General features: G+C 39.2%; 1 protein-coding gene across 1 annotated transcript in view; it reads left to right on the top strand.

The window, feature by feature from the left end:
- The first annotated feature begins 8,806 nt into the window (after nt 1-8,806).
- The window catches only part of drd2l (dopamine receptor D2 like), a 35,874-nt gene continuing 21,026 nt past the window's right edge, over nt 8,807-23,654 (top strand). The window contains 2 exon segments of the mRNA XM_037676800.1: nt 8,807-8,872; nt 22,174-22,578. Of these exon segments, the coding sequence (XP_037532728.1) occupies nt 22,201-22,578 (378 nt within the window). The 5' untranslated portion in view covers nt 8,807-8,872; nt 22,174-22,200.

The following is a 23,654-nucleotide window of genomic DNA, read 5'->3' as shown; positions in this document are numbered from 1 at the left end:
ACATCCATCCATCCATCCATCCATCCATCCATCCATCCATCCATCCATCCATCCATCCATCCATCCATCCATCCATCCATCCATCCATCCATCCATCCATCCATCCAGAGCTGCTCACTGTTCAGCGTTCCTGCACCAGCTGAGTGAAGCGAGCATGCATGGTAGGTCTCGCTGTTGCATTTCTTCGAAATTCAAAGCGTCAGACAAGAATTGCGTCACGAATATGGAAAAATTAAACGTATATAAGTCGCTTCGGTGTATAAGTCACAGGACTGACAAATCTATGCAAAAAAACCTGACTTATACGCTAGAAAATATGATAATTTTCTGAAATGCATGTTTAAAAAATGGTGATGGTAAGTTGGAAAGTTATTAGCACTCAGGCTAGTAAAAGTGCTGATTTAGTAAATAAACCGTGTTGGCTCTCATAGGTCAAGAAAGAGTCATCATATTTAGACAGGGCCACATGTAGTTCAGATATTGCTGTGAAGAGTCAGCAAGTTCACAAAAACCTGACTGGACTCGAAGAGCACAAAGAAACTGCAAAACCTGACCTTAGGTGCCGGCTTTTGAGCCTCCATTACGTTCCTGAGCTGCAGCTTCGCTGAAATGTCCAGAAACACAAAGAGGATGAGGAGGAGGCGATAACACAGACTCACACCTGGAAACAGACTTTTCAAGCTCTTGACACATAAATGGGTGAGCAGATGGACTGGCTCACACTGGATCACAGATGGACCGGGCTCCACTTGGGAGTCAGACCCCTGCAGGTGGGGGCAGAGGGAGGACACTGAAATTGGCTTCCATCAACACGGATGAACGGAGCATTTTAAAGCGGACTCTCCCAAGAATACTTTTAGCAATCGGTGGCACAATCTTTGTGGCGTTCAGTCAAATGTTTCGTAAGCTGATCTTTAAAATGACCAAAAATGAACATTTCCTTTCTGAAATGTGTTAACAGCCTTCAACAACAACAAGCTTCTACAAAGGATAAAATATGCTTGAGCAGAAACATTTCTCAGACTCCATCATTTCATTTCCAACAGTCAAAGCTCAGATAAGCTCTTTAATAAACATGAATCAAAAGTTACTGTAGTTTATTGGAAGTATTTGATGTTTTACAAAAAAAAAAAATCTACATTTTCTCTGGACTTTTTCATGCAGCCTTATTATGCAGAAACCACATGCTGTAAAACATGACAGATTTTGTATGGACATTTTATTTTGGCACAGAATATTTACGAATAGACGTCATTTTACAGCAAATAACCTGCAGTTAAATCCAAAGTGCTCCTGTAAACAAACTATTTTCTTCAAAGCACTTTGCGTGAGGATGACTTTGTCTAATATGTAGAATTTTTTTGGTCCATTTTATGGGCTTATTAGGCACTGAAATCTATGAAATGAAGTGTTTTTCATCCATTTTCTTTTACCGCTTTTCCTTTCTACCTGTCCAGCAGTCGCAGTACGTGAAGCCAGATTTGTTGCGATTTTTCAAAAGAAAAAAAATAATAAGGCAAGTAAAATAATAAAACAACAATCGCTGAGAGCATGTTGACATTTCTATTCAAACCGGCATTGTCATTGTGTTTATATGCTTTTGTGGGGGATTGCTCATGCAGGGCACATCTAAAACGCTCAAACAATAGGCTTTAAGCACACACTGTAGCTTGTGTTGATGTGCCACTTGAAACTCGTAGCCCATCAAAAATTAATAATACAAACATATGGGTGTATTTATGAAGCCTCAAAACCTCATTTACAAACTAAACCAGATCCTCTTTCTGTTTAACATTCACATGTGAGGCCCGACCTCAAATCTCATCTTCATTCCAAACAGAGCAGCAGTTTTCTTCTTCATGGTGTTGTTTTCTCCATCGACTCTCATTAATTAGAGTTGTTAAAACTACTTTAAGAATGTATGACAAAGCGCAGGTAAATCCCTTGTTCATTTAATTTATTAAGGAAAACACTCATTGTGTGGCAAATATTTGGAAAGGCCAACTGATTTGGTTAAAGTCCTCTAAAATCCCCATTTGATTAAATAACTCCTGGGTTCAGACTTTCAGATCAAACCTACTGATGCACTGCAGCAGAGGGATGACCCTGTCAAGAATACTTCTCCATCTAATCCCAGCTGAAACACCCTTGCAAGAGAAAATCTAATCCATTAACTGCTCAGGATCATGCACATCTTTCTAGCCTCTTTATTATTTGTTAGTCCTAAACAACTGCAAACATATAAAACCCTGCATTCCTTCCATTAACAATAAAAAAAAAAAAAAATTACCATCATCCTTAACCACTAGACCTGAACAGCAGATTAACATAATTCTACCAATTATACTTCTGCTGAAAGATACTGTTTTAAATTTGCGTTCCATTTCTCATTGTTTGCCACCATTTGTTGCTTTAACTCTAAATTTAAAATTAAGTCATTTTAACAGAAAATTGACAGCAGTGATCTTTTCTCAGAGTAGAGTTGCATTCAGGCCCAAAAAATGCGACCCGACCCGACCCCAGCCCATAGCCATCATTTCCGAACCCCATCCAACCAGGCGCGTCCGCTGAGTGCAGCGGCTGAACATCCATTTGGGCGATGAATCGCTGCATGGCAGTACCAGTAGTCCCATCTGAAGCTTAACTGAACTTTATTTTACTTCTTTCAAGCCCGATCAGCTCGCAGTGAAATGGCCGTGTGTGGCTGGTGATGGTATGGCAAGCCATGTTGCCATATAATTGGATCGTCTGCCGCACGCGTTCGCTGACGCAATCAAAAGCCCAACACCAAACTGGCCCGCCCATCCAGCACATTATTATGACCCGGCCAAAATTCGGTTGGGTCGTTCCGGGCCGGGCTTCGGGCCCGGGTTAGAAATGACAGCTCTAGCTCAGAGTCAAATGTTAACCTTGAAATCAGGTAATAATTATTTTTATCAGGTTGTTATATCAACTATCCTACACAAAAAGTATTTACTTAGCTTTTCTTTAGTTTTGTATAAAACCTTAACAACTGTTTTATTTATTTATTTTATTTTTTTAGGGGGGGGGGGGAGACCTAAATGTCATTTGGTGCCGTTAGCGGGGATCAAACAGAAAACTACACAGAAGGAGTTATTCTAAAACCTTCTTGATATCCAAGAAGGTTTATGAGGCAAAGCCAACTTCTATTATAAATTACAGCAAGGTCAACATAACTTATTTTGTATTTTTTGGCTGCTTCCACACATATTAGTTCAGTATTTTTGTCTTGTGTGACTGATTAACAGTTTTTAATCTGTCGGCCCGGTGGTAAAGTTGGTAGAACTGTTGCCTCTCAGCAAGAAGGTCGCCGGATCGAATCACGTCTGGGGACCTGTCGGGGTGGAGTTTGTATGTTCTCTCCGTGCATGTGTGGGTTTTCTCCATGAACTCCAGTTTCCTCCCACAGACCAAAAACATGCATGTTAGACTGATTGTTAATTCTAAATTGTCCCTAGATGTGAGTGAGAGAGTGAATGGTTGTTTGTCTCTATGTGTCCCTGTGATGGACTGGAGACCTGTCCAGGGTGTCTCCTGTCTCTCACACAGCGATGGTTGGACATGGGCACCAGTGACCCCCACGACCTAAAAAGGAAGAAGCAAGTAAGGATGGCTGGATGGATGGATGGATGGATGGATGGATGGATGGATGGATGGATGGATGGATGGATGGATGGATGTTTAATTAAGAAAGGCAGCACAGGAGGTAAATACAAATTTTAAATGCCTAATAATAACTGATGATAAAAACAAATACTGTAATTATTATTTTAGTAAATTTAAATTACAAGAGATGACAAAATTAAGAATATATTTTATATATGTCAAGCTTCAAAACCATTTTTTTTTTCCCATGACTTTTTATAATGCGAGATTTAATGATATCTGGATGCAGATGTTATTGCCTCATCTCAGATTATTTCATTTCATTAAATTTGAAACGAAGCAGCTTGATTGACTCAGTGCTGCTTTGTCAGACAGTCGGGCATTTTTCAGTAAAAAAATAGTGATTGAACTTAAACTGTTACCTAAATAAAACAAATAAATAATCATTACTTGGTTTTAGAGGTTATTTTATTTATAATGTATACACAACAGTGCACACCTCACCTAATGCAATATTGGATCATCCAGGTGAACTTTTTGATGTAATTGTCTGCTATGTTGTTGCCTAACTTATTGAGCACATATTAAAACAAACTGTATTCATTGTGTTCACCTAAAAGATTTAGGACACACTCCCCATTTTATTTTTATGACATTATAAGTGGAAATCTGTTGAAACTTGGGGGTGATAATTTGTGGATACATGTCATTTATGAATGTGCTCACGTGTCATGAAGAAACATGAGCTCATGTTTCTGCTATTTGTGCCCATCTTAGCTGCATTTCAGAGGATAATTCCTCTGAATCCTCACACACATATATATATATATGTATGAAAAGAAAATCTCTACAGAAAGAAAAGCTTTGCAGAGAGTGGTGAAGGCTGCACAGACATTTGTTGGAGTCAGTCTCCCCACCATCACAGACATTTTCACCTCTAGATGCAGGAAGAGGGCCACCTGCATCATGAAGGACCCCACTCACCCAGCACACAGACTTTTTGCCCCACTCCCCTCAAGAAGGAGGTTAAGGCACATTAAGTGTAGAACCACTAGACTGAGGAACAGCTTCTACCCCGAGACACATGAATCTCTAACCAGAATAATCACTGTGATAAATCACATCATGTTGCTGCTGATCTGTTTCATGTTGATGTGTTCATGCGTGCTCATCTACTCACACAGACTCATGTTCATGCTGCTGTTTGACATAATATTTTTATGCTATTAGTGCTTAGTGTATTTTAGTTAATGTTTTTCTTAGTTCATATCTTAGATCTTATTACTGTTTTTCTTTTACTTTTTATTGTTGGATGTAACTGGGACCCTGTGTACATAATCTCGTTCCACCACATGTGCTGTGTATGACAAACAAATCTCTCTGAGATATATATATATATATATATATAATATGTTTAAAGAAGAAACTACTTACCTTTGAGCCTTGATGGCTCTCTCTTACAAAAAGCACCACTGAGCTCAGAGAGCCATTAGTCCCAGTGGTATGCTTCATGCAGGTACATTTTGTCACCCGGAGCATTATAAGTCGCCTGACAAGAAAACAACCGGTCACATTGGGGGAAATCGCTCCCTGTGGTGATCTAATCTACTTCCTGTCTGTCTTCGTTATGTGAAATGGCTCAAGAAACCTAAAAGCACCATTCAGACAGTGTGCTTCATGTCAGTAGGAATCATTTGTCCTTATTAATTCAAGATTTCTTCTTTAATGTTTGTGCACCCCGAAATAAAATATTTAATTTAAATGAGTTCGACTCTTCTGCCTGAAATTGAACATGTTTGTGGTAAACAAGATGATTTTCTTTTATAAGAAATAATCATTTTAGGTCTGCAACTTCATTCAATCAGATGAGGAAGTGCAGTCAGGTCTGACGTTTTCTTATGAATGATTCACTTCACTAGAAAAGAGGCATAAAATTATTGCAAATAGGCTTTAATGGCATCCAGATTTATGTCTGCATCTTTATATATTTTATTCTATAAGACTATAAGTCCGTACCTCCACTTATTTTTCAAGTCATTTCACTCACAACATGCACGGATAGACCGACGGACAGGTATTTCCAATTCCCCCTTTTGTTTTGCAGACAACTAACATTTTAATGTCACAATACAAAAAGCTTTCTGTAAAACAATGTATTTGTACAGAGTTGCAACATATGAGAACTGCATTGAAAACTTAGAAAAATGTAAACTTTGATTAAAATAATTCCCCATTTAAACTAACCTTTAAAAGATCAGCCTCTAAAGAATGAATAATGAGTCTATGCAATAAAGAAATAGTTTTTCTTTGAATACCAACTCCTGGCGTACTTTGACATCAGTTTAGCATTCTGAGCTGCAGCGTCAATGTGTCCAGTGGTCAGACACTTTATAAGACAGGCAATGTTGCCCTTCAGGGAACTCCCCCACCTTCCTGGTTCCCACAACCATCAACACTCCAGGAGACATTTCATGGAGCTTTAAAGCTGAAGCAGAATCTTCCCTGAAGCAAAATGTACAGCGTGAAGGGTGATCTGGACACATTAAAAAAAAAAAAGTACGTCAAAGGAAACTTGTGGCTTTAGATACAATATACACCGCTTACTGGTTTGGGTATTACATTTTTGAACAAGATGTTGCTCAGAATGTGTTTACAATCTTTCCACATCACTGGTGAGCAAACTCTGGTTCCAAAAATACAACAAGGCAGGTTCAGTAAAACAAATCCAGCTGTTTTCGCTTCACAACAACGAGAGATGGAGTCAGTTGGTCTACCAGTACATTTTGTCTATGTGTCCTGCTTGTTCCCCGGTATTTCTTCTTGACAGTTGTCTTAATCATTTTTTCTATGTTCTTTCACGTTTAGCCCGAGATTCACTTTTATATTTCCATCTTAAACATTTCCTTTAAGATTAATTTATTGCCATATCGTTTTATCTAAATAATCTATGACCGCCCTAATTTGGTCAATCGCGTGACTCAAGTTTCCATGTGATTTGCTGCTGATTCAATTCAGTTTATTTATAAAGCGCCAAGTCACAACAGAAGTCATCTCAGGGCACTGAACAGAAACAATCATATATAAAAATAATAATTTAACATTATTTATTTGAAGAGCAGACTGCTTTGAGTTTAACTTCATCGCAGAACTCTCATCTTGAGCAAGCATGAAGGCGACAGTGGAAAGGAAAAACTCCCTCATGAGGAAGAAACCTTTAGCAGAACCAGACTCAGGACAAGCGACCATCTACTTCGACCAGAAAGGAACAGGAGGGAGGAGCAGATGCAGTTCCAGGAACTCGTCTTAAGCACAGAGGTGACAGGGCCTTCTCTGTAGCAGGACCAAGACTTTGGAACGAGTTACCTCTGCTTGTCAGACAGGCCCCCTCCCTCTCAGTTTTCAAGTCTCGTTTAAAAATCCACTACTATTCAGTAGCATTCAACACCAGATGATCTGTGTTTTGAACCTGTATGCTCCACACTGGTTACTCGTCATTATCTGCATTGTTTTTATGTCTATATTCTGATTTACTTAATTTTGTATTTTGCTTTGTGTGTTACCTGTTGTTCTGTCTGTACAGCACTTTGGTTGGCCTTGTCGCTGTTTTAAGTGCTCTATAAATAAAATGGTATGGTATACACAATGGCAGGTCAAGAATCACATGTTAATATAGAAATAGTATCAAATGAAAACTATTACATTTTAACAAATCATTTAAGGAAATTAGGTCAATTTGTCCCCTAAGCCTATAGCAGCGTAACAAGGAAACCCTAACTATAGGATTTATCAAAGAGAAAAGTCTCAAGTCCAGTCTTAAAACTTGACAATGTGTCAGCCTCACAAACAGAAACTGGAAGTTGGTTCCACAAGAGAGGAGCCTGATAACTGAAAGATGTTCATCCCATTCTGCTTTTGGAAACTCTAGGAACCACGAGTAAACCTGCAGTCTGAGAGTAAAGTGCTCTGTTAGGAAAATATGGAATAATAAGATCTCGACTATAAGATGGAGCTAGGTTGTTGAGAGCTTTGTAGGTTAGAAGTAATATTTTGAATTCCGTTCTGGATTTGACAGGAACAATGGAGAGAAGCTAAAACTGGAGAGCTATGATCTCTCCTACTAACTCCAGTTAAGACTCTGGCAGCAGCATTTTGGATCCACTGAAGACATTTTAAAGAAGTATTTGGACACCCAGATAATAAACCAGTGCAATAGTCCAGTCTAGACGTGGCAAATGCATGGACCAGTTTTTCTGCATCATGTTTAGATAAGATGTTTCTAATTTTAGTGATATTGCGCAGGTGGAAGAAGGTCAGTTGAGCTCTTTAACATTAAGTGCATACCCGCATTTCAAAATCACACATCATTATATCCATCCATCCATCTGTCCATTATCTTTTACCTGCTTCTTTCATTTCGAGTGATGAGAGTCACTGCATGGTGCCCATATCCAGCAGTCACTGTGCGAGAGGCGAGGGACACCCTGTTCAGGTCTCTAATCCATCACAGGGACACAAAGAGACAAATGAGACAACCACTCACACCTAGGGACAATTTAGAGTTAACAATCAGTCTAACATGCATGTTTTTGGTCTGTGGGAGGAAACGGGAGCACCCGGAGAAACCCCCCGCATGCACGGAGAGAACATGCAAACTCCACCCAGAAAGGTCCCATGACTGGTATTCGATCCGGCGACCTTCTCGCTGAGAGGTGGCATCTCTCCCAACTGTGCCACCGTGCCGCCTCCTTATCAATATATCTTTTAAAAAGTAAACTCTTTCAGAGTGCACTGTTTGCTGTTGCTCAGGATAACCTATTTATGTGTGACTTCAAAGGTTCAGAGAGTCATTTTGATTTAAGCCAAAGCTTAATTTCAAAGCTGTGAAATTCATGAAATAAAAAAAAACAACCTGAAATGCATTTGGCCCTGCCCCCCAGTGATCGGTCACTCAGCCTCTGTAGCTGCAGCATGAGCAGCTGCTGGTCTTTTTTTTATTCAACAACAAACAGCCTAAAGCCTGCGTGAGCATCACTGCCCCCCTCGCCTCCCTCTCCTCCCTCCCTCTCTCTCCTCCCTCTCTCCATCCTCTGTCTGCGCAGCAGAGCTCAGCAACCACACGTCTCCTCAGCAAGGAGCGTGCAATCACATTTTATTATCTGACCAGGGTCGAGGTGGGGGGGGGTGGGCTGGTCATCGCTCGGTTTCTGGGAGAAAAGTGGAACTGGACTCAAACCCCGAGCACACGGTAAGACACACTTTAAAGAGAATGTCCAAAACCTGCATTTATTCTGCTGAAGTGATGGGAAATTCAACAAGAACACTTTTTTTTTGTATCTGTTTTTTTAATATTTGAAAATGGATTTTGTCATGCAATTTTTATGCTACAAAAAAGTGATACAGTTTTTTTTTGTTTGTTTGTTTTATAAATGTTTAACATGAAGTTAAGCAGTTGGACTTATAGGTATCCATGCAAAGCATTTAGATCGCAGATGGAGTTTAGAGTGATTTAGTGTTAAAAATGTGTCGTTTTAAAAAACATAACTCAGTGATTGCTTTTATTCATTTACTCATCTACAGAGCAACGTGCTTAATTTAAGGACTGTTAATTGAATAAAATATCCAACATTACATTTCTTAAAAGGTATTTGGGCACTAAACATTTTTTCACATGATATAATAAAAACATTCATCACTTGTCATCGAAAGATGTCAGTAAGTTAAATTATTTAAGTGGATTGACATAGCATGCAGGAAATGTCAGACTCAGAAGACGGTTTGATTTTTATTACTAATCTCCATTTGACTGTTTCACAGCACACCTGGAATTATTTATTTTTCTGTTTTTACATATTTTGGGAGTGGTGGCGCAGAGCTTAGACAAACTTGTGATTGAAAGGTTGCTGGTTCGAATCCCCCTGCTGACCGTCACATCCAAATGTGGGTGGTAAAGGTGAAACACCTGCCTCTACCCTCATTTGCCCTGCTCTGAGCCCTTGAGCAAGGCAGTTAACTCCTCATCTGCTCCCCAGGGCACCCAAGATGGCAGCCCTCGACAGGAGGAAGAAAACAAGTTACATATTTTGGCATTCTGTGCGTTTAATGGTTGTCCAAAAGTTATTAAGAATCAACACTTTTACGTTTTTTTATATTATTTTAGTGTTATAGGTTTTTTTGTTGTTTTATAAATTTTAGACAGCATGCTTCAAAATGTTGTTGAACTTGAAGATTCTTTTGAAAAATATTGGAAATGTTCAGCTGATCAACATTAGTCTTACTGACTGTGCAAAAGTCTAATGTAATAACACATTTTTGACAGTGGAAGAGAATAAAGTGAGTAAACAAGCAGCTAAACTTGATGATAAACAGGTTTTATGCGTCTCATGTGGCAAACTGTCCCTCCCCGCCTCTGATGAGATATTTCTGAGAGAATCCTGCAAAAATGTGTCAAATGTCATCGCACGCCAAACTTCAGCCTGTTCTGTCCAAGCCTGTGCATTTGGTCTCCTTTTAAATCTGTGCACATCAGGCTCACATCACTTGGAAGTGACTTGTAAAAGCTGCAGTATCTCATTTTGAACAAGATATGGAGAAGATGCCAAATTGCTTGCTGAATAATGGATGGCCGTGGCGGGTGTGGTGCATCGCCTCAGGATTGATATTTCCTGAAGTGACTCTGTGTGGCACTGATTTTTCTCCTCCTGATTGTTAATCAATTGATTGGAACTTCTAATCACAGAAGAAACTCAGATTATTATGAACAACAAGAGGAAAGGATAACTTCTTGTTAAGCTGATACCCCGTCCGTTACATATTTTCCGTGTCTTCATTGAGTGACTGAGTATATTACTCTGTGGAGGACTTTCATGATTTATTTATAACAGAACAAGAAAAAATACATAATTAATTCTCGTCTTCTAAAAAACTGCTGCTATTTAAAATCCCTTCAGTTTTAGACCTACCCATGCACAGATTGTCTTTTGTGGCTTTTTATTTACTAAAATGAACAAACGCACATCACATTTTTTTAAAATATAAAACAGTTTGAGTTACAGTAATTTGTTCCTTAAAGTCTCCGACTCATCATAAGAAACAAAAGAGTTGTGCGAAGAGTCCTGCCAGTCAAAGAGTTGTTGATCCAGGAGCTGCTTTTTGCCTTAAACCCAGCAGAACGCTGATGAAGCTGCAGCTGAACATCTTTCCCTGCTCAGGCTCGTTCCTGCCTCAGTGCGAGAAATGAAAGATTTATTGCAGGGCAGCTCATCGCCTCAGCCTGACAGAAGAGGGCATTTTTGAAAACGTGTCTCTCTTCTTTTATCTGCAGTTCATTTGTTCTTTTTTTTTTTTTTAACGACGGCGTCGTGGCCAAACAGGGCTGAGATTGTAATAGACCTGTCAAGAGTGGCCAGGGAGGAGCAGGGCTGCAGAAGAGGAGAACCAGATGAGAGGGCAAAAAGATAAGAGCAGAGTTTGAAAAGGGAACAATGCAGTGATAAAAGAGCAAGATTTGAGTTTGTAAGGAATGCTGTGACTTTATCCTGCAAGAACAAAGTCAACTAGAACAAGCTAAAGTATTAAAAGCTGTGAAATAAAATAAAATTTTGGGATAGCTCCGGGCTTAAAGAGCTGTAGTGTGCACATACTCCACACTTTTACACATTAAACAAACCATTTTGTGTTTAGTGGTGTCATCTGCAAATGCATTCTAAGCATTATTTTACTTTATGTGGGGACTTTTCTTGTACTATCATTTTTATTATTTATTAAATTCAATTCAATTCAGTTAATTTATATAGTGCTAATTCACAACAAAGTTGTCTCAGGGCACTTTGCAGGAACATTCACATACATAAAAAAGCCAATTAGTAAAGTTCTTTATCTAAGGAAGCCAAGAGACTCGTTGAATCTTCACTTCGTCACAGTCTCCCATCATGAGCAAGCACAGTGGCAACAGTGGAAATAAAAAACTCCCTTTTTAACAGGAAGAAACCTCCAGCAGAACCAGGCTCAGGATAAGCGGCCATCTGCTTCGACCGACTGGGTTTGAGAGGACAGGAAGGAACTGATTATTATTATTGTTATTATTATTATTATTATTATGGTGCAGAGGTTAGAGAAGATGGGCCTGTGATCGAAAGGTCGCAAGTTCAACTCCCGAGACCAACAACCTCAAAATAGATGGGAAAGATGAAGCACCCACACCTGCCTCCACCTTCATTTGCCCCATTCTGGGCCCTTAACCCCCACCATCTGCTCCCCCAGGTGCCCTAGTTGACACTTAGATCTGTGGTTATGTCAGGAAGGGCATCAGGCATAAAAAATAATTGCCATGTCTTCGTGCACGTTAGTTTGTTGTGGCGACCTCTGAAGAAGGGAGCAGCCGAAAGAAGAATAAATAAATAAGATTATTTAGGTTTGCTGCATTGTCTGCTGAAACATTTCTCTTCCCCAGGAGAAACTATGAGCATGACACTAAAACATTTTGTAGTTTACACTTACAGCTCTCACGGTCATTTATGGACTTTAATTTTATGTTCAATTGTAGAAAAATGGGCAAAAGGAACACGGACTAATGTAAAATGTTCAAATATGAAACATGGTACAAAAAGCACGCTACTTTTTAAGCACGTCAATTGGCATTTATGGAAGGATAATGTGAAGCTGTGCTTGTCCTGTGGAATTTAAAAAGGCACAACATAAACGGAATTGAAGACAAAACAACAAGTTCATTAGGAGCATTTGATGTAACTTCATTTTGCTTTATATTCAAACTTATAATCTCCAGATATTTAAATGAGAGCAGTTCAAATAATTGCAGTTGTGAGTAATAAATATCCACAAAGGTAGTACAGTGTGAAGGCTTTACTGTGACCTTAGGAAGAAAATATGCATTTATATAGCAGGCAACACCTTCATCCAGTTCAGAGGAACCACAGGTTGCTGATTTCCTGATGCATGCTCAATAATCCAGGTAGATAAATCTAACAAGGTTGCTGATTCATCGTTTGTGTTCTTGTCTGGACTGATTAGCTGTTTTTGGAGAGTGCTTAAAATATGACCTTTTTATTTTATTCTGAGCAGCTTTTAACCCTTGGATCTCTACAGTTGATATATTCTGGGTGTTTTTCAGCATTTCTTTGTTTGTTGTTTCTGAATGGATACAGTAACGTAGACACTTTTTTTCTGTTCTCACCAACGAATGTCTCAGTTCATTGACATCCATTTGTGAGTCTTCATTTTCGTTTAGCTTCCATCTTAAAAGAGAAAATACATGAAGGAAAAAGACAAGAGATCAGTGGTGCCCAACTCTGGTCCTTGAGGAACACCATCCTGCATGTTTTAGTTGTTTCTCTGCTCAAAAACACCTGATTCAGTGGTTTCATTGCTTTGCTTCCTTAAGTTCGGCAGAAGCCTGTTATTCACCTTTCATTCAAATCAGGTGTTCCTCAGGGACCAGGGTTGGGAGCCACTGATGGTGATATCACGAGCAATGATAATGGTTTACATAAAAATAGTTTTAACATTCTATGATTTTCTGACCGTCTAATATTTTGATTTAACTTTGGTTTTGCATTTTGCTTCTTTCTTACATTTTGTCTTTAGTTATAAATTTCAGAGCATAAAGTATCACACTGGTGGTGCCTCTTCACAAATTAAACATAAATCTGTAGAAAATCAGTGAACATCTAGTTGCCAACACCAAATGAAACGGCTCAGAAAAACAGCCTTAAAAAGACAAATGATCAAACATAAAAGTTAATTTTCTAAGAACATGTGTTTATGTTTCTAAAAAGACCCAGACCCTGTTTCTTTATGTGGAGCCCTTCTTGGTCTGAAAACTTTTTATTCAGTGAGCGGTTGAGACTCTCAAGATACCGGCGCAGCTAAAATCCCAGCTCAGAGCAGAAATATTTACCAACCTCATTTGATCTCTGCAGAGCTTCAACTTCAAATCCTGCTGCAGTTCCTGGACTCTGAACATGGAAATGAAAACATAGCTACCCCAAGCAAATTCTAATTAACTTTAGACTTCACTTTATTGAAGAAAGAAGAATAATGCTTCATCTGTATTTTGCACATAGCATAAATACCAACGTGTATATTGACTTAAAATTAGGTCAATAAAACCTTAGATGAAATTGACACTGTGTTACAAAGTGTCATTATTTAAATTAAAAGAAAAAGAGATGAGAATAACTTTGATGTTGTCTTGCTTTTCATACAAACTTATTTTTAGTTTACTGAAGTTTGGATAAGTTTCTGCTCAGATTTATTTATTTTTGAGTCCACAGAACTTTTATTTTGAATAAGTTATGAGATTTTAACTAGACTATTTGATTCCTTGATTTGGTTTTCAGTCACTTTATTGTAATTCGTTGCTATTTTGTGGAGCAGTGCTCCATTTTGAGACTCCGTTTGGTCAATATTCACTTATTAGTTGGTGTTTCTTACACGAGGAGCAGCGTGTCACATGGCATGTCATGAAAGGGTTTTGAGGAAACCGTTATGTTGAAGAATAACTGAAATGGTTCAGCCCATATCTGAAAGAAACCTCCCCCAGAACCTGAACGTCATTGTGTTAGTTTGTCATTTTTTATTTATTTTTGGTTTTCTGTCACTGGAGGATTTGACATTTTCCTGCTCATTGTTCTCCTCTAGAGATTTTGCTTTTAGCACCTCACACCTGTTTAGCATGTGTAATCTGCACACCTGTTCTCACTCTCTAATCACCCATTGCAGTCTACAACAGCTCTCTGGTCTATGTCAAACGCTTTTCATTCATTCAACCTTTATTTATACAGGTTAGTTCCCGTTGAGCCTCGAGGGCTCATTTACAAGAGAGACCTGTTACAGACAGGCAAAAGATAAGGAAAAGAGAAAACACGAAGCGAGGGGAGGGGAGGTAAACAATAAAACAAATCTCACACTATGTCCTGGCTGAGGCACAGTGTGAGAGTTGGAAAAAAAAAAGACCTACCACATAAACAGCAACATACTGATGACATCATAATCCATTTATGCATGAGGAGGCTGACGAGAGCAGTGAGTTGTCTGTAGAGACTGTCAGAAAGTTCCATAGTCCTGATAAAGATGGCACAGTGTCTATCAGCCGGCTCAACTCTGACACAGATCCACAGATGTCCTTGGGAGGGGACTGATGGACTGATGGGGGGGGGGGGGCTTCTCGTTCACATAAACAACCAGGAGAAGTTTGAGATAGCTGGCCAATTCAAGGCCGAGTGGGGAAGACAAATTCAGATAACACAATTATTTTAGGTCAGGCAGCCTCTGCTTCAATTTCCACGTCTGCCTTCATAGTTCTGCTGGTACGTCTCACTGGCGATTCAGAACAGCCAAATTTTGTGCTCACACCACCGGACCGAGCTTGTAGCTGCCAGAACCGCTGCCACCATCTTCCGAATTTGTCGATATGTCAGATACCCGCCAACAACAAAAAGCAGACATCCAATTATGTATGTCCTCGAGTGGCCCTTGTGGTCCCCGAGGGCCACTCTCCTGTATATTTTGGAGGTTCTTCTGCTCCAACACACCTGCTTTGGTTAATTATCATCCTTCTGCAGAAAGAGGTGATTCAACCACTGAATCAGGTGTGTTGGAGGTAAAACATGCAGGATAGTGATCCTCAAGGACCAGGATGGACACCCCTGGTTTAGCCTTTTTTGCTCTGATATACTGTATATATTTATTTATATTCTTGTTTGTTTGTTTGTTTATTTGTCTTGCTATGGAAGCTTTTTTAAGAGATAAGCTGTATCCTGCTGTCCTGCCTTGTTGGCCAATCCAACCACTCAAATCACACTAAAAAACATGCCATAGTGTAGTAAATCCACCTACCTAAATCCTAATCTGGGTGGCAAAACAAAACATTTCCAACTCAGTAAATCCATTCCTGCACTTTGCTGTAAAGCTCAAAACATGAAAGTAATAATGTTATGTGTCGTGCCCATGCAATGATGAAATTTGTCCTCTGCATCTCACCCATGAGATACATTGGGGCTTGAGTGACTACATATTTTTTTAAGTCGACTTCAACATAATAAAAGTCGAGTTGACATTGACTAGTTGATGTGACGTCATAGGAACTCAAGACAATATTCTCACACACAAAAAAGTCATTCATTATTTATTTTTTAAAAAGAACAACAAAACATCTGGAGCATATATTTATGCTCCTACCATTTATCATACTGCAAATAAGTCACAGGAAAAACAAAACTTTTATTAAGCTGCAAAATTTAGTTTTATTTAATTTAATCCACTAAATAACATAAACCGTGGTGCGGTGGTGGGTTCCCCACCGGTGGTGGCGCACCCCATTGTTTTTATTCTTATTTTATTTAGTGGATGAGATGAAATAAAACTAAAAACAGCGGCGGTGGTGGAATCCACCACGGGCGGTTCAACCGGCAGAGTCATTTTTAGTGAAGTACTTCCACACTGTTGATTAATTTCTACCTGTTTAGCAAAACTTGGCCTGCTCCTCGACCTCCATCTGCTTGGAAGAATCTGTTTTGCAGCGGCCCGGCGCTGCTCACGTGCCACAATCACTGATTACGACTAGTCAACGTGGAATTTTAAAACTTGCGAGACGTCCCTGAATCGACTAGTCGACTAGTCTTTTCAACCCCTACTGTGCACCCAAGTGGTGCAGTGGACAGCTACACCACAACATGTGGGCATGGAATCAAGCTTGCGACTTTTGGCTGCCCCTACCGCTGCACCACAACTGCCCTAACTTATATTAATAAAGCAATATCTGGTCCAATTCATTCAACCTTTATTTAGACAGGTTAATCTCATTGAGCCTCAAGGATTAATTTATAAAAGAGACCTGAAATGATTATATCTGATTTTCTCAGATAGCATGGTAGCTGTGACCTCAGGAAACTTATATATGCGTGTGCATGGTTGCTGTACACATTCAGTATGTGGCACTGGTACAATGACGATGATGGCCTTCCATCTTTATTTAAATAAAAATACCTTTCATATGTAACTAATTATCAGGTTTAGCCTAAAGATTATTTATGCCCAGTCTGAACTGCATGAGCTGCTTCAACTTGTGGATTGCTCTCACTCATAGCTAACGGCAATAAATAATCTGTGTTGAAAAATGTTTTTTTTAAATAGATGGATTTATTATGAGAAAGGATTTAAAGTGTACAGATAAACTATAAGTTTCTTCTTAAAGCTACTTTTGAAAGAGTTTATAATCTGAAGGTGGAAACAGGGTAGTACTGCCGATGTCCAAGATTTCAAAGTTCATGCTCAATAATCCAGTTAATAAATTCAACAATGTGAAGTCAAGTCATCTGGACAGTTTTTTATTTTTTTATTTTTAATGTTTCATCCTTCATCCAAAGGATTTTGTCAGTCCAAGGAGCCACAACAAACTCAGTCCTACAAGCAGCACACTCACATAGTGAACCAACCAGTTTGCTGGTGATAAAATGGTTTCTGGAGCTCGTCTTCTCCTTCATCGACTCCTCTGAAGCAGCCACAGCCAAAGTGGTTCAAAACATCAACGTTATTGCTCCATCACCTTGGTAAGTGAGTGCGCTACTTGTGGGACTGAGTTTGTTGTGGCTCCTCGGAATGACAAAGTCCTTTGGATGAAGGATGAAACGTTTCAACAAAGAAAAGAAACCGTCCAGATGACCTAGATATCCAAGATTATTGAAAAAAAAACTTGTAAACCAAACTGAGTCTGGAATAAAATTACATTTTAGAGCAAGCATCTTTAACTTCACCCAGCTCTTAGGTTGTCTGTTTGAGCGGGCATCAAGTCATGAAAGGATCATAATCACAACTATTAAAACGCCAGAGATAATTTTAGCAGAACACAAGATACAGACAGATGATAACTCACCGAATGAAACGATTCATTCAATGAGACGTTCAAAGACTTCCAAACAACTCACCATTCCCCCCGAGGTTGTTGTCTTAGCAGCGAGTCTCTGGAGCAAAGCTGCATTTTAAACTTTGATCTCAGTTTTTTCATTTTTTTTCTGTTACCCGCTCATGTTGTCTGTCACGTAAATGTGTCATCTCTTATAGAGACAAACGAAACCAAGCACAGCTGGTGGTCCGACATTGTTCTGCCATTACAGTCCCTGAGCTCTGCAGTGTTTGTCTGGTTCCTGGTTCCACTGCTGAAATGTGTGTCAGGAAAGCAGCTTCCACACGCTCCTTTTACAGAGCTGTCTGAGAGATTTGGAGCTGCGAAATAAATAGTTTCCAATTACAAAGCTCAGGGAAAAGAATGAGTTAACATTTGAAGATGTCATATACTTTTCCTATTATTGACTGAAACAGGTTTAGTGAAGCAAAACCCTGATCTGTGTTTTTAATTAATAGCTTTTCCTGCTCTTTCTTTGGGACGTTTTGCTCTTTGGTGTTTTTAACAAATTTCTTAAAGGAACTGATGAGATTTGTTGGGTTTTGTCCACAGATGTGACTGGAGAAATTTAAGGAAAATAGAGCTTTAGGTACACTTTTATGACTAGAAGATTAGGTTTTATGCACATTGTTTTGAAATTGTTTGCCTTGACTCGCAGTTCAATGAAAAATGTCTGAACAAACTTTAAAGAGGAGATTCAGTTTGGTGCTGCACGTAATAAATGCTTTTTTCTTTACACGGTTGCAGAAAAAAAAAAAATCTACAAATATGAACTTCAACTGAATCCAGTTTGATAGACTTTCTGTAACAAGTCCAACTTGATTTATTTAATGATTATTTATCAGTAAAATGCAACACTGTTTTTGCACAATCTGTTTTACTTTGACTCAGTGGAGCGACATATTCATCCAGATGTTATTTGTCACATTGCATAGTCCTGGCAGCAGAAACTTGCATTTTTGAGTCGTCTGTGTGTCTCTTTGGTCTGTGCTCTCTCTACATCAGCTTACATCTGTGGCCAGTTTCCTGCTGCTTTTCCCCACTGTGTCATCACTGGGTGCTGCATTTCCAACATTTTCTCACTGCTTCCATCACCAAATCATTGTTGAGCTGCACTGCACATTCATTCATTCATTCATTCCATGCAGTGGAGCTTAATAACCATCTGCCTATGTGAAGTAATTTTAGCCAAACCAGCTGCATTCCGGAGTCAAACACTGGTATGGAAACTTGTTTAAGTCATAAAAAGACAGTATTCTCTTTAACTTTATGTTGTGTCTACAGGTGCAACTAATCTTACTTTAATGCCAATGAACATTAGTGAGAAAATGCCATGATTTCTCAGCCTGTGTGCGTTTAAAGTGCATCAAGACTAACTGCAGTGGTTCCAAACCTTGTTCCTTGAGGAACACCACAATGCATGTTTTAGTAGTCTCCCTGCTCCAACACAACTGATTCAGTGATTTAATTACTTCCTTTCATCCTGTAGAAGCTTGTTAATCCCCCATTTATAAAAAATCAGGTGTGTTTTAGCAGGAAACAACTAAAATATGCAGGATGGTGTTCCTCAAGGACCAGTGTTGGGAACCCCTGCATTTTCCCCCTTTATTGTCTCATTTTGCATTCTTGTCCAGACTGAACTTCATACCTACCATATTTCTTTTTAAAATAACTTACCAGAGTTCAGCATCTGAGTGAACTTGATCAGCATGCTACAAAGAATAACATCCTCTTCTAATGCTCTGGTCAGTTTTACGGTCAACAGGTGGGAGTTCAGCTGAAAGTTCATTAACTGATTTAAGGTCAACACATCTGACAATGTGTGATTTTTCCATTTAGATCAAGGGTTAGCAGCAATGACTCACAGGAGTTATCTGAGCCACATGACAACCTGAGGCATTAAATTTATTCATGACTTTCAGTCTGACAGGGGAGTTTCATACAGAGGTGCTTTATGTCAGTGGTCCATTTCCTGTTGATAATAAATATTTTAGGTTATACTTACCTTGGCATTGTATGACCTTGTTGTTGATAATAAAAGAAGAGAATATCATCATCATGCCTCTGCTTTGCACGTGTAAAAGTAATACTAATAATCAGTTTTTCAGTTTTCTTTATCTCGAGTTTTCATTAAAAACTCTGGAATAAAATAAAATAAAATCTGAAATAAATCTGGAACTGCAACAGCAATTGTATTGTTCAGTAGTTATAATAAAGTAAACCAATTTTTGGTTAGACTTTTGAATTATATAACTTTAAAAAACAGTATTTGCTCTAATCTACTTGCAGATTTCAGTGAAAAGGAGAAAAAAAAAAACCTCATAATGCCTTATTCAGTTTTTCATGTGTCCTCTGAATCAATCCATCTCATCCACCGTTTCTGTCTCCTCTCCCATCAAGGTCCCAGGCTCACCAACAAACAGGTGTGAGGGACAGTTTGCACACCAGAACACCTGCCCTTTCATTTTTCTCTGGTCAGGAGAGCCATCCTGTCCTAAGCTCACCCCTCAAGTGGAATTAATTCAACCTTTCACCATTCAGAGCCATGAAACGCAGGATTAGAGGACAGTACAGCTGAGCACCAGTCCTCTTCAGCGAGAGTTCATGTACTGTTTACAGGCAGAAGAGCAGCTCTGCTACAAGAAGAACACCACAAAAGCTTTGCTTTATTCTTACTAAAATATTTAGGTAAATTAATTAATATAATCCATGATAAGAGGAAATGTCAAAAGTCCCCTCTTTTTAGGGCTTCACAAGTCTAGAAGTCAAAATGTTTGAAGGGCTGAGTGTCACGTTCCACAGTTGAATGATGGTTTTAACACTTTAAAAGACCAACTTACATTTCCTTTTATCATCCCCACAGCTGTAGTGGCTAGTGACTACTGGTGTACAAGAGTTGAACTGTTTCATACAAATTATTTAGTTTGTTACTAATTTCAAAATAATTTTTACATAAGCTTTTCACCACAAGTTCAAGTTATGTTTATTTGTCATATGCAGGTTAACGATGAAATGTTCGAGTTGAGAAGAACTGATTTCACTCGCTGAAAGCAAAGAACAACCAAGAAATACTAAAGCATGCAATAATAATAAAGTGCCAAAAAGTGAAAAAGAAAATACAATTTTTACAAGATCGTAAAGAGAGATAGTGAACATTACTACAACTGTGTCAATGTACAATGTATCAAAGCCAATGTATACTTGCCAGTCAAAGTATCAGGGTTTTAGTTTATGGTGTTTTTGATGGTTTATTTTACTCCAGCTAAAGTTTTTTTGCACAATGCTTTCGACTAGTTGGTCTGTTTGTGCACCTGGGGTCATTAAAAACTTGTAGGGACACTTTCCTCGGCTGCTTCCTGTTGTTGCAAGCGACCTCAGCAGGGAATCGCGATCTACTGATCGATCGCAAAGATATTATGGGTAGATCGCATGGCATTAAAAAATAGATGTCAGCCTATCATCCATCCTCACTATGAAATTTGTCACCTGATTGACATACAGGGCAGCCAGTCTGAGACTATATGTCATATGTCATATGTCATATGTCCGGCCGTTCATTTACATACAACAGCCCTCATTCACTCTGAAACCGAAGGTCTCAGAGTGGAGATTTTCAGGGGAAACCCCCCACCGAGGTTTTGGATATACCACATTTTATTTTTATTTATTTTTTTATCCATCTGGAGGACTTGACTTAACTTTGTTAGATTTTTCTACCTGGATTATTGTGCATGCATCAAGATACCCCGCACAGAGGTGTGAAATGCTCCGCAAGTGTGTATTTGCACATGTGCACTACAGGCGGCTGCAGTCCAAAGTCTTTCTGCACTAACAACAGTTATAATAAATGGCAGAGAGCAGACTGTTTTTGTGCCACTCACCCTTTTTCAGCTTGTAGGAGCAAAACTAATAAAATCCAGTTCCAAAGAGAGGTTAGTGTTCACCAGTTTAGTTGTAACTGTGATCATGCAGATGCTGCATGCACAATGAATGCATCTGAGCCCTGCATAAGGTTGCCAGATAAATTTAAAATATCTTTTTTACCCCCTCCTTTTCTGTGCACATGTTCAACAAGCACAACACACACCTCATCTTGGAATATCTTTACTCAGCACATATGACCGTTTAGGTCAAAATACCATCATTTTAAAGTGACAGTACTATAGTTCATAATTTCTTATCTGGCAACCCGACTGACATGGCAACTACATCGTTTTCGTGTAAACCTTCTCATTTTTTTGTTTATTACCCTCAATGAACATTGAAAGAAACAATAACGTTTCCAGAGGTTGTTCTCGTGTAAACGAAGCCTTAAAGTAGATCACTTTGACTCGGTCGTTTAAAAGTAGCTCCAAGCTGAAAAAGTGTGGACACTCCTCACACAAGGTGGGATGCTGTGTTTGTCCTTTGGACTCTATTGTGTTTAGTTGTCTTTTTGAGGTGAGACCAAAGCAAGCTGTTGGCCTGGTATAACAGTAACCTTCCTTTTTTAATTTCCTCTGCTGTCAGAAGAAGAGGCCGCTGTTTGTTGGATCTTTTGAGAGAAACTGACTTGAATGGACGCCGGGCTGCGTTGGCTCTCATGGTAATTATTTTTCTCTTCCTCTCTTTGTGTTGTCACTTTGCAGCTTTGCCATGTTCACTGGAGCGAGATCATGAGTTTAGCCAACAAGTCAGAACAGACCTCCTCTCCCTCCCTCACCCTCTCCTCCACTTTAGAGGAGGAGAACAATTTCTCAGCTTTGGTCACCCACGACCTTTTGTATTCCCCCGTGTCCCTCCCCACCTCCTCCTCCATGATGACCTCCTCCAACTGCACCAGCTCTCTGTTACCTTCCTCTCCTCCGTACAACTTCTACGCTGTGCTGTTAGTCCTGCTGATCTTCTGCGTGGTGTTCGGGAACGTCTTGGTGTGCGTGGCGGTGTCACGGGAGCGTGCTCTGCAGACCACCACCAACTATCTCATCGTCTCCCTGGCTGTGTCGGACCTGCTGCTGGCAACGCTCGTCATGCCCTGGGGCGTCTACCTCGAGGTGTGTGTTCATAGTTCTGATAGTTTTTTTGTCTATTTATTGTATTGTGAAACTGTTAATATTTTGTTTTCTTAAGCAGAAAACACCTTCAGATACAAAGAGATCTTTAAATGAACAATTCCCTTCAGTTAGTCCAAAATTCTGCTGGTAGAGTCTTAACTGGAGTTAGTAGAAGAGGTCATTTCTCTCCAGTTTTAGCTTCTCTCCATTGGCTCCCTGTCAAATCCATAATTAAATTCAAAATCTTACTTCTAACCTACAAAGCTCTCAATAGCCTAGCTCCATCTTATATTCAAGATCTTATTGTTCCGTATTTTCCTAAGAGAGCACTTCGCTTTCAGACTGCAGGTTTACTTGTGGTTCCTACAGTTTCCAAAAGCAGAGTGGGAGGAAGATCTTTCAGTTATCAGGCTCCTCTCTTGTAAAACCACCTTCCAATTTCTGTCTGTAAGGCTGACACATTGTCCAGTTTTAAGACTGGGCTTCTTAAGACTTTCCTTTTTTGATAAATCCTATAGTTAGGGTTGGTTTTGTATGCTGCTATGGGCTTAGACTACTAGAGGACAAATTTACATCATTTCCTTAAATGGATTGCTAAAATTGGATAGTTTTCATTTAATACTGTTTCTATTATAACATTTGATTCTTGACCTGCCATTGTGTATCTGTTCTACCAAACCCAGCCAGTCAAAGCAGATTACCGCTTGTCCTGAGTCTGGTTCTGCTAAAGATTTCTTCCTCGTGAGGGAGTTTTTCCTTTCCACTGTCGCCTTCATGTTTGCTCAAGATGAGAGTTCTGCTATGGAGTTAAATTCAAAGCAGTCTGCTCCTCAGATAAATATGTTAAATTATTATTTTTATATATGAAGGCCTATTGTAATTGTGTCGTTTCTTATTATTATTATTATTTTTTTTTTATTTTTTTTTTTCCGTCCAAGATCGCATTTTTGGAGGCCTTAACATATCCCAAAACTCACCATATTTTACCCAAAATTGTCCCCCGCGAGAAATGCGAGGTATTTAATGGAACCAAAAGTGGGCGTGGCCAAACTGCTCCACAGCGCCCCCTAACGTGA

This window comes from Nematolebias whitei, chromosome 5, assembly GCF_014905685.2.
Source record: "Nematolebias whitei isolate Nwh7 chromosome 5, NemWhi1, whole genome shotgun sequence".
Taxonomy (NCBI): domain Eukaryota; kingdom Metazoa; phylum Chordata; class Actinopteri; order Cyprinodontiformes; family Rivulidae; genus Nematolebias; species Nematolebias whitei.
The sequence above is the reverse complement of the archived record's forward strand: the minus strand, read 5'-3'. Positions and strand labels throughout refer to the sequence as shown.